The 12,173-nt window shown below is 50.3% G+C and overlaps 1 protein-coding gene across 1 annotated transcript in view; it reads right to left on the bottom strand.

Moving 5' to 3' along the window:
- The window catches only part of LOC121566925 (rho guanine nucleotide exchange factor 17), a 115,680-nt gene extending 104,076 nt beyond the window's left edge, over window positions 1–11,604 (bottom strand). Inside the window, exon 1 of the mRNA XM_041876848.2 lies at window positions 6,188–11,604. Coding sequence (XP_041732782.1) covers window positions 6,188–11,083 — 4,896 coding nt within the window. The 5' untranslated portion in view covers window positions 11,084–11,604. The remainder of the gene's footprint in view (window positions 1–6,187) is intronic.
- Window positions 11,605–12,173: the final 569 nt, after the last annotated feature.

The following is a 12,173-nucleotide window of genomic DNA, read 5'->3' as shown; positions in this document are numbered from 1 at the left end:
CAACCGCTGTCTAGAAATGGAAAGGTTTCCGTGTGTGTGAGTCAAGGCCTGGGGGTTCTCAGAAGGGGACTACACAGGGGGCTCTGCGAGACAGAGACAGAGAGACAGAGACAGAGACAGAGACAGAGACACAGAGACAGAGACAGAGACAGAGACAGAGACAGAGACAGAGAGAGAGAGAGAGAGAGAGAGAGAGAGAGAGAGAGAGAGAGAGAGAGAGAGAGAGAGAGAGAGAGAGAGAGAGAGAGAGAGAGAGAGAGAGACAGAGACAGAGACAGAGACAGAGACAGAGACAGAGACAGAGAGAGACAGAGACAGAGACAGAGACAGAGACAGAGACAGAGAGAGAGAGAGAGAGAGAGAGAGTGTGATGAAGAGAGAGCGAGAGAGAGAGGAAAAGAGAGCTTGAGGAGGAGAGCGAGAGCAGTGTTTGATTCTAGGTGGGTGGTCTGATTAAATAAGTAATACATCTGATGATCTAAACACTGTGTTCTCTTAGCCTTAATCCACGATGACGCCCTCTCTCCGTCTGACCTTATACAAGTCTCAAAACATCAATACCCCTATGTCCCCCTCTGACTACCTGCTTCCTCTAGATCCTCCTTTCTCTCTCTCTCTCTCCATCTCCTTCACTCCTTTACCTGTGAAAAAATCCAGCCCCTTCTTTCTGTCATTCTAACAGTCTCTGTGCTCCTCTCTTCCTAAATTAAAGGGCTGGTGTGGGCCATGCCATGACATGCTCTTCCTAAAAGCTCATCAGTGTGCACTGTGTAAGCATCAGCTGCAGTGAAAGCCTAAAATAAGTTAGGAGAGAGAGATAGATGTAGGGAAAGAGAGAGGGGAGGAAGGAGAGAGAGTGTGATATTGACCAGAAGACTTCCCATCTTTTGTTAGTGACAGGTCTATCACTCCCACGCACGCCTGTGTAAATATGACCCTCGCCTAAAGTACACTACAAAAGGAAGTCGCTCATACATTCACACACACACACTGCGCACTGACATCGACTCACACACACACCTGCATTTACTCCCGGAGGGTTCAGGGCAGAGGGAAGATAGATGGACAGGCAGCAGGAATGTGGCCTGTGAAAACATCTCAGACCATGGGGGCTGGGTTTTCTCTCTCTCTCTGCAACTCTATTCTGGCTCAGATGTCCTCTTCTTTTCACTGCTCTTCTCTCTTTTTCTTCTCCTGTCTTTCTCCACCCAAGTCCTTTCACCTGTCTCCCCTGCTCCCTCCCTCCTCTCCCTTGTTTCTCTATGTTCCTTTACCTGATATCTGGCTAAATCTTGTCTCATGAAGCCTGAAGGAGATGACCTCATCTCACAGCAATGCTCTGAGAGAGAGAGAGACGAGAGGGGGAAGAAAGAAGAAAAAATAGGCACAGAAAGCAGAGTGGGAGGAGTCTATAGCTATGAGGAGTCTAAAGCTATGAGGAGTCTAAAGCTATGAGGAGTCTAAAGCTATGAGGAGTCTAAAGCTATGAGGAGTCTATAGCTATGAGGGGTCTATAGCTATGAGGAGTCTAAAGCTATGAGGGGTCTATAGCTATGAGGAGTCTAAAGCTATGAGGGGTCTATAGCTACGAGGAGTCTAAAGCTATGAGGAGTCTATAGCTATGAGGAGTCTAAAGCTATGAGGAGTCTAAAGCTATGAGGAGTCTAAAGCTATGAGGGGGCATGGGAGAAAGTGAGAGAAGGGGGGAGAGAGAGAGAGAGAGAGAGAGAGAGAGGCAGGTGTAGTGCACACTGCTAGTGATGGAGGAATCAATATTATGTTTAGCATGTTTGGAACATCAAATCGCAATAAAATCACAGTATCGCAATACATATAGAATCATGTGAATCGCAATACATATCATATCAGCACCTAAGTATGGTGATAATATCGTATCGTGAGGTTCCTGGCAATTCCCAGCCCTAGTACACTATAGGGAGGTGAGTTGTTCTTCAGTCTCCAGAAAAGGAAAGAGCTCCCTTGCCCTTAAACATACACACACACACACCTCTCCTTGCATAGGAGACACAGACCCTTGTCTGCAGTGCACTCTACTTGGGATCAATTGAAAGTGTCAATCCCTTTTTTGCCTGTCCTCTCCTCCTAAATCAAAGCATGAGCTTACATGGAAGTAACAGACAGAGACACTGCTCAGACATCTCCCAGGCCAACACAACCCCCCAGCGGCCCTGGCAATTATCAAACACATCAGCACCCACAACAACTTACTGTTTCTCCAAAGCAGGGGGGGGGGATATGGACTAACTACAGGCAGCAGGGGATATGGACTAACTACAGGCAGCAGAGGATATGGACTAACTACAGGCAGCAGGGGATATGGACTAACTACAGGCAGCAGGGGATATGGACTAACTACAGGCAGCAGGGGATATGGACTAACTACAGGCAGCAGGGGATATGGACTAACTACAGGCAGCAGAGGATATGGACTAACTACAGGCAGCAGGGGATATGGGCTAACTACAGGCAGCAGGGGATATGGACTAACGACAGGCAGCAGGGGATATGGACTAACTACAGGCAGCAGAGGATATGGACTAACTACAGGCAGCAGGGGATATGGACTAACTACAGGCAGCAGGGGATATGGACTAACTACAGGCAGCAGGGGATATGGACTAACTACAGGCAGCAGGGGATATGGACTAACTACAGGCAGCAGGGGACAAGGACTAGGCCTACAGGCAGCAGGGGATATGGACTAACTACAGGCAGCAGGGGATATGGACGAACTACAGGCAGCAGGGGATATGGACTAACTACAGGCAGCAGGGGATATGGACTAACTACAGGCAGCAGGGGATATAGACTAACTACAGGCAGCAGGGGATATGGGCTAACTACAGGCAGCAGGGGATATGGACTAACTACAGGCAGCAGAGGATATGGACTAACTACAGGCAGCAGGGGATATGGACTAACTACAGGCCGCAGGGGATATGGACTAACTACAGGCAGCAGGGGACAAGGACTAGGCCTACAGGCAGCAGGGGATATGGGCTAACTACAGGCAGCAGGGGATATGGACTAACTACAGGCAGCAGGGGATATGGACTAACTACAGGCAGCAGGGAATATGGACTAACTACAGGCAGCAGGGGACAAGGACTAGGCCTACAGGCAGCAGGGGATATGGGCTAACTACAGGCAGCAGGGGATATGGACTAACTACAGGCAGCAGGGGACAAGGACTAGGCCTACAGGCAGCAGGGGATATGGGCTAACTACAGGCAGCAGGGGAAAGGACTAGGCCTACAGGCAGCAGGGGATATGGGCTAACAACAGGCAGCAGGGGATATGGACTAACTACAGGCAGCAGGGGATATGGACTAACTACAGGCAGCAGGGGATATGGACTAACTACAGGCAGCAGGGGATATGGACTAACTACAGGCAGCAGGGGATATGGACTAACTACAGGCAGCAGGGGATATGGACTAACTACAGGCAGCAGGGGATATGGACTAACTACAGGCAGCAGGGGATGTGGACTAACTACAGGCAGCAGGGGATATGGACTAACTACAGGCAGCAGGGGAAAGGACTAACTACAGGCAGCAGGGGAAAGGACTAGGCCTACAGGCAGCAGGGGAAAGGACTAGGCCTACAGGCAGCAGGGGTTGACTGTATGGCTGTACTATAGCCATTAGGTTATCAGCTCCCACAGTCACATACAGTCGTGGTCAAAAGTTTTGAGAATGACACAAATACTAATTTTCACAAAGTCTGCTGCCTCAGTTTTGATGATGTCAATTTGCATATACTCCAGAATGTCATGAAGAGTGATCAGATTAATTGCAATTAATTGCAAAGTCCCTCTTTGCCATGAAAATTAACTTAATCCCAAAAAAACATTTCCACTGCATTTCAGCCCTGCCACAAAAGGACCAGCTGCCATCATGTCACTGATTCTCTCGTTAACACAGGTGAGAGGGTTGACGAGGACAAGGCTGGAGATCACTCTGTCGTGCTGATTGGGTTAGAATAACAGACTGGAAGCTTTAAAAAGGAGGGTGGTGCTTGAAATCATTGTTCTTCCTCTGTTAACCATGGTTACCTGCAAGGAAGCACGTACTGTCATCATTGCTTTGCACAAAAAGGGCTTCACAGGCAAGGATATTGCTGCTAGTAAGATTGCACCTAAATCAACCATTTATCGGATCATCAAGAACTTCAAGGTGAGAGGTTAAATTGTTGTGAAGGCGTCAGGGCGCCCAAGAAAGTCCAGCAAGCGCCAGGACCGTCTCCTAAAGTTGATTCAGCTGCGGGATCGGGGCAGCACCAGTGCAGAGCTTGCTCAGGAATGGCAGCAGGCAGGTGTGAGTGCATCTGCACGCACAGTGAGCCAAAGTCTTTTGGAGGATGGCCTGGTGTCAAGAAGGGCAGCAAAGAAGCCACTTCTCTCCAGGAAAAACATCAGGGACAGTGATATTCTGCAAAAGGTACAGGGATTGGTCTGCTGAGGACTGGGATAAAGTCATTTTCTCTGATGAATCCCCTTTCCGATTGTTTGGGGCATCCGGAAAACACCTTGTCCTGAGAAGACTCGGTGAGCGCTACCATCAGTCCTGTGTCATGCCAACAGTAAAGCATCCTGAGACCATTCATGTGTGGGGTTGCTTCTCAGCCAAGGGAGTGGGCTCACTCACAATTTTGCCTAAGAACACAGCCATGAATAAAGAATGGTACCAACACATCCTCCGAGAGCAACTTCTCCCAACCATCCAAGAACAGTTTGGTGACGACCAATGCCTTTTCCAGCATGATGGAGCACCTTGCCATAAGGCAAACGTGATAAACTAAGTGGCTCGGGGAACAAAACATCGACATTTTGGGTCCATGGGCAGGAAACTCCCCAGACCTTAATCCCATTGACAATTTGTGGTCAATCCTCAAGAGGCGGGTGGACAAACAAAAACCCACAAATTCTGACAAACTCCAAGCATTGATTATGCAAGAATGGGCTGCCACCAGTCAGGATGTGGCCCAGAAGTTAATTGACAGCATGCCAGGGCGGTTTGCAGAGGTCTTGAAAAAGAAGGGTCAACACTGCAAATATTGACTCTTTGCATAAACTTAATGTAAATTGTCAATAAAAGCCTTTGACACTTATGGAATGCTTGTAATTATACTTCAGTATACCATAGTAACATCTGACAAAAATATCTCATAACAGCGAACTTTGTGAAGAGCAATACTTGTGTCATTCTCAAAACTTTTGACCATGACTGTACAATCATAAGCAAAAGGTAAATGAAGTAGAGCAGAGCATTGCCCAGACTATTAACAGCAGGCGCTAGTCCAGAAGCTAATGTGCCCAGTCCAATGCTTGTTTAACATTTGTTCTAACAATTTTTGTTTAATGCTTGTGTAAGTCTGTTTGATGTTTCTGCTAACAAATACACTCTAAAAATAACCATTGGAGTATGGTCATGGCATTAGAGGCCTGTTTTTTGCGTGTGTGTGTGTGTGTGTTAGTTGTCGAGAGCCTGTGTGTGTGTTGACCAAATAGCACTCAACAAGGCTCGGGAAGAAACAGTGAGCGGAGCAGTTTCTCTCCCCCAGAGCAGTTTCTCTCCCCCAGAGCAGATTCTCTCCCCCAGAGCAGATTCTCTCCCCCAGAGCAGATTCTCTACCCCAGAGCCATATTCAGAGCAGTTTCTCTCCCCCAGAGCAGATTCTCTACCCCAGAGCCATATTCAGAGCAGTTTCTCTATCACAGAGCAGATTCTCTCCCCCAGAGCAGTTTCTCTACCCCAAAAGCAGTTTCTCTCCCCCAGAGCTATAGAGATAAGGAGCTTGGCAAACTGTCCTCCATATTTGCTCCAAACACTCCATCACTATAACATTCTACAGAGTAAACACACATACACATGCACGCATGCTCTCACGCACGAAAAGCGCACAAACACTCACAGAATCATGGCGCAGCTCTTTAAAGTTGAGCTGATGTCTTTGCAACATGATTCATAAAAGGGCCCCTCCTTCAACTCATCATTACCAGCATAGTATGAATAGTAAATACACGTCAGAACACAACATAACTCAATCTAGCTGTGTTGATTTCCCAGAGGATTTCATCCATGACAACAGCAAACATTCAGCCTCCTCTCCTGCAATATGAAAACACACTTTTGACCAGACACACGTTGGCGATGTTACTCACCACTCTGGGTTTGGCTCTCTGTGGGGCTGGTGTGGTCAGCTCCTCGCTGCTCTTCCTCTGCAGTCTGGGTTCTCTGGCACCAGTAGGAGCAGCTGGGCTGGAGTTAGACCCGTCTGATACAGGCACCGTTCCTCCAGACCCAGGCCCAGACCCAGGCCCAGGCCCAGGCGGCTCCCCCTCGCCCCCAGGAGCATTCAGAGCCAGAATATACCGCTTGGTCACATCCTCCAGGGAGGGGGCCTCCTCACCGGTGGGCTTACCCAGGATGGAGGGTTCAGAGGCGGTTAGCAGGGCAGGCGGGTCCGCCTGGGCTCGCTGGGGCTGTGGAGGTGGGGAGATGGGGATGAAGGTGGCAGGTTCGCTGGCGTGGCGGACGTGCTTAGACATGGCTTTGGATTTGGGGGGGGGCGGGGGCAGTGGGGGGTTGAGATCAGTCTGGTCTTGAGCCTGACTCTCCTCTGGACCGTGGTCTTCCGGACCTGGTTCCGAGTGGTCCAGCTCCTCTGATGCTGTTTGCATGACCCGGTTGGGGCGTTTCCTGGAGGTCCGCCGGCCCATTCTGGGAGATAGAACCTCCGCTAGTTTGGGGTCAAAGTTCAATATCTCCCCTTGTCCCCCTCCGTCTGTGTCATCACCATGGAGACAGGAGTGCAGCTCCCTTTCTGATTGGGAGCGGAGTTTTCCACCTTCATTGTTGCCATGGCGACTACATAATGGGCGTCCACGTTCATCTCCGAGCTCCCACAGCTCATCTCTCTGCTCACTCAGGATTGGCTCACTGCTGGAGGGCGGGATCTGACCAAGCTGATCCAGCTCACTGATTGGTTCGTTGGGGTGATGGTGACTTTTGAACCCTGATTCGTCAAGCAGGGGGCCATCACCACGGCGACTGGGGTCTGAGAAGGACTTCTTCTTCGTGGCTTTCCCATTGTTTTTGTCATCCGTCATCAATCTGTCCATTGCTCCTGGCTCGGCAACAATGCTCCGGATCACATTGCTGTAGTCGTCACGGAGACTATCGTCACGGAGACCACCGTCGCTGCACACCGATAGCTCGCTGGCAGCGCTGCCCGTGCACTCTGATAGATCGGCTGCAGAGGACGACTCTGGGACACTTCCTCCTCCGACTCCTCCTGCCCCCTTGTAGGAGAGAGAGAGCGACCCCAGCAGGTTACTATCCACAGAGAAACTGTTATTCCCTTCTTCTGACACAGAGCGGCGCCGGTGAGGCATGGGGTCGCTTAGCGAACGGTAAACAGTAGGATCCCCGTTCGACTCCCCATTGCTGCCGTTACTGGAGTCAGAGCCTGTGTTACCGGCTGAGGAGAATTTACGGCGGCGGCGGATAGCGCTCGGGGTGGGAGGAGCCTCAAGTCCTGGGGCTGAGGCACTCTGGGATACATTGGTCCTCCCACTAGTACTGTTGTTGTTGTTGTTGATGCCGCTCATCTCTGTTACTACAGCAACGCTCTCAGTCTCAGCCCCAAGGGCAGGAACAGAGACAGGGTTCTCTCGTTTCTTACCCGCTCCTGCGTGTAACCCTGATCCCTCTCTCATTCCCTCGTTTAACCCTGGCCATTCCTCCTGATGCAGAGCAGACTGCTTCCAGACAGTCAGGGGTTGACCCAGCACATCTCTGGCCAAAGATGATCCTAAACCTGACCCCACAAATAACCTCTCAGGGTCACCCAGTCCAGTCTCTGGTTCTGTGACTATGCCCTCATCTGTGAGGCTCGACTCGTGACCCGATAGCTCATCAACAGATCGATCATAAAACACGTTCTCCTCAGAATCTCCCTTCTGTAGGCACTTCTCTAGATCTCTGTTTTCACATTCCCGCTTCTCTTTTTCCCCTGAAATGGAGGCTGCCCCAATGTCAACCTCAGCCTCTCTAGCTCTCCTCTCCTCATCTTTCAATTCACCTCCCTCCCTCTCATGTATCTCCTGTTCCTCCACTTCTTTTCTTTTGAAACCCTCATCCTCAGTGCAATCTGTCGCTAGCACATCTTCATCATCCTCGCGAGCGCTCATCTGGCAGATATCTCTGATCACCTGTCTGGCCTCCTGGACATACCTGTCCTGCAGCGGCATGGGCATCACTTCCTCATCCCCATAACCCCCTGCTCTGCAGTCCCCTCCATCACTCGCCACCTCTCTGTCAGGCACCGCCCCCCTCCCTCCATCACGCTCTCCGTCTAGATCCAGACGTTGCTCAGAAGAGCTTCTTTTGGCCGAGGACCCGTCTGAATGTTGCCTCTCTACTGGTTTATCAGAGTAAGTGAAGGATTTGGCGCGTCGGAGAGTTGCAGTGAGGTCCTTTAATGAAGGGCGGAGTCCTGGGTGGAGACCTCTTGACCCCATCCTGTACACCGCAGATGACCCCTCAGTAACCCCTGACCCTGACCTGTCCGTCTTCCGAACTCTGAGCTCTGATAGGTCACTTTTCAGGAAGCTGAGGAGGGACATTGTTTCCGAGGCGATATCCGGATTTGACATCGACATCTTGTTCCTGTCCGTATCACCGACTACGCCACCACTTAGCAACCGCCTGAACACTGTAGTCTCCTCCCTAGTAACCCCTCGAGTGTCCCCTGTGGCTGGAGATGGGGGATTGACAGTGGGAAGAACGCGGGGACAGACCCTAACAGGGGTGCGGGATAAGTTATCCCCGTGTCCGAAGCTGGGGGAGCGGTACATGGTGAAGTTACCGTGGTAGGTCTTACTGAGCATGGAGGAGGATGCACCAACCACACTGCCTGGTGTGGTAGTAGTAGTAGTAGTGTTAGAGTTAGCCCTTCTATTAGCATAGCTAGCTTGGTCCTCTTCTTTCAGTGTCTCTGTGCTAGAGTATCTACTGCTGCTCTGCGAGCCACCGGGACTCGAAATAAATGATGAGATGTTGACCTTTGACACCCGTGATACCCCTGTGAGGGGCGTGGTCAAGGGAGATGATGTCCTTGGCCCCCCTGAGGTGTATTGGCGTCTGTAGCTCTCCTGCGCCCCCATCTGGTTAGGAGTGGAATTGCGTCCCCTCTGCGCTGCACGGGTTCTAGAGCCTTCGGGTTCTCTGAGCCGGTTCCGAGAGCTCCCAGTCTGTTCTGCCGTGGCGGCGGTGTTCTGTTGGTGTCTCTCCAGGTGTTCCATCATACCTGCCTGCTCGTCGTCGCTGTCGTCTGATTCGCCATTATCTCGCCCCATTGCTACGGCAACCTCACTGTTCTTCTTCTTCTTCCTCAGTGAACGGCGTCTCATGGTGTCTCGGCTGGGTCCTAGTGATGCAGGACTGTCCTCTTCACTGCCTGAAGACCTTCCGAGGACCTTTCCACCCCACCAACCATTCTTTCCATGGGAGAGGTAACCTCCGCTGACACCTAACGAGGGAGCGCTCCTTCCTCCTGCTCGGTGGTACTCCTCTTCTTCGTCTCCTGAGCTGAACCTCCAGCGGGCTGTGATGGTTGCCCTGGCTGAAGCTCTATCAGAGGAAGGGGCCACCGGTCTGGAGGAGCTATTTGAGGAATGTAAACTATCCCTGGGCTGCCCGGCCCCCTGGCTCTGCCGCTGCTCTACAGAGGGGCAGATACGGGAGGAGGAGAGGCCCACGGAGCTGCTCCGAGGTGGGGGGGTGGGGGCAACGGCGAGGACAGAGGGTGGAGTGTCAGAGTTCCGACTAGATGTCCAGGTCTCAGGCCCCTCTCCTCCACTGCTGGGGCTGTGGGCTCTGTGCGTGTTTGATGGCTGGGCCACCCTAAGAAACCTACCACTTCTACTAATACTAGTGCTGGCTGGCTCAATCTCTGCCTCGTCTGAGTAGTGCTGGTCAGGGTGAAAGGCTGAGTCCATGCCCTGGTGTCTCCTCTCTCTGTCCAGGGAGGCAGCCCTGCTGCGGTGTCTGTCTGACAGTGAGAGGCAATTGGCTTCAGGGGTTAGGCTGTTGGGAGACTGCCTGTCGCTTCTGTCTGATACAGAGTTCTCTTTAGAGCTGGCGGAGTGCTGGAGGTAGTCAGCAGATTTTAAATCCTCTGCATCAGAGGTGGACCGGTGCTTCTTTCTGTGCCTGTCCCCAAAAAGCTCTCTGATTTTCGTGACACTGGGCCAGTTGGTTAGGTCAACATGAACAGGAGGATCTCCATGGTGAGTTGGGAAATAGCTCCTGTGTGACTTGCAGGCAGGCGCTGCACTGACAAAAACATCATCCTCAGCATTCAAAGTCTTACTGCAGTTATTGTTATCAGAGATAGACGGATCAATTTGGGAATAATCTCTTTTATCGGTCCCAACGCTGCTGCCTTGAGCAGATTTGCGAGTATAAATCAATTTTTGATTTCTATCCGAATCCGACCCAGAGACCGAGTCTGTGCCTGAATAAGACTTTTGTTGCTGAACTTTAGTGTCAGTCGGAGACTCTGTTACAACCGTGTCAGTAACTTGTAAATATCCACTGTCCTCATGGAATAACTTCCGAGACGGGGATATCTCACCCCTGCTGCTTTTAAATCGGGGTAAAGTTGTGCTTTTCCCGGCCACGTTAATGCCAGGGCTCGGGGCTCCGTGCGTCCGAGCCGAATTAGTGCTACTGAACTTTTCAGTTAGTTGGCGAATAGAGGGAGAAATGGAGGAGAGAGGAGTGGAAGAGGCTTTCTTTAGCTCTGCGGTGGAGAGGCTGGCAGCGGAGATTTTGGAAACTTTCCTTGACACGCTAACACTACGCATAGCCGAGGGCAGCGCTTTCTCTGCCGCTGCCACAGCCGTAGATGGAGGGGGAAGGGCTCCGCTACTGCCCTCCAAATCCTTTGATTTGTTTTGTTGATTTTCACAGCGACTTTTGTTTGAGCTCCAACTTTCAAACTTTTTGAAAGAGACACTGCGATACACCTTCTCTTTCTCCTTTTCTGCCATTGTGCATGTCTTTCTTTTGTTAGTTTCTCTCCTTTTGTTAATTCATTGTGGTAAAGCACTTTTTCTTTCGCAGTGGCTAGTCTTTCACCCCTTTTCAATTTAGCTAGTACAATAGGCTACACTTTTAGACACAATTTGCTGGAAAGGCTTTTTCTCTCTACTCCACTTAAGAGTCTTAAAACAAGAGGCCAGTGTTTACACTAAAACGAGAGTGAATTATGCAGTAAACAAAGTGAGAGAACTCTCCTGCATTCTGACCTTACATGTCCTCTCGAATCGCATCCATGCACGAAGAAAATGGGCTAAGGTTTGCCCAAACTTTTCTCCTTCAACTTGTTCAACTCTGTAGCTTTTCCATAGATTCCCCCATATTCCAGGCTGTTTCCCATCGCTTTATCCACGCGGCTTGCCCTAAACTCATAATTCACTGTAATCCCGAACTGTTGCTGTATTCTTTATTTTGACAGAATTTAGTTTTCTGTGATTTATGTTTTTACATGCAAATGCCTGAGAATGAGATAGACCAGGCGTGGGCGGGACTAGTCGGGGTATAAGGGCTGTCATAGCCCCTCGGGAATGGGCAGAAAAAGCATTTCCTTTTCGATGGGAGAACACAGATATCGAGGACAGAAATACATAATAATAGCTCAGGACCGTGTAAACCGTTGGAGCGCTGAGAGATTTTACTTTTCACAAAGTTTAACAAGAACATGTAGTGTTTCCACTGCCAGTGTATTTAATGAAGTGATTATTAGTGCGGGGTCGTGAGTGTTGTGTTTGTGAATTATGTGTCAACGTTAATTAAAGCATTTTCTCTCATGCACAATGACTCTTATGGTTTTTCCCATGACTGTCTGGTTAAGTAGTTCTTTGTTCAAGCACGGATGGAGCTCTGGGCGATGGAATGCTGACCGCAGCGCCATCTTACGGCCAACGTATAAAAGTGCTCTATTTCTTTTGCTCATAGGGTCGAGCCTATGGGAGAATCTCAATTGCATACTCCTTGCCAGGGCCGGCCTGCTCATTAGGCAGGATTAGGCAAAGCGACATTTTCTGAGATAAACTGACTAAAATGCACCTCCAACAACAC

Source organism: Coregonus clupeaformis, chromosome 5 (assembly GCF_020615455.1).
Source record: "Coregonus clupeaformis isolate EN_2021a chromosome 5, ASM2061545v1, whole genome shotgun sequence".
NCBI classification, from domain to species: domain Eukaryota; kingdom Metazoa; phylum Chordata; class Actinopteri; order Salmoniformes; family Salmonidae; genus Coregonus; species Coregonus clupeaformis.
This window is presented reverse-complemented; position numbering and strand designations above follow the sequence as displayed.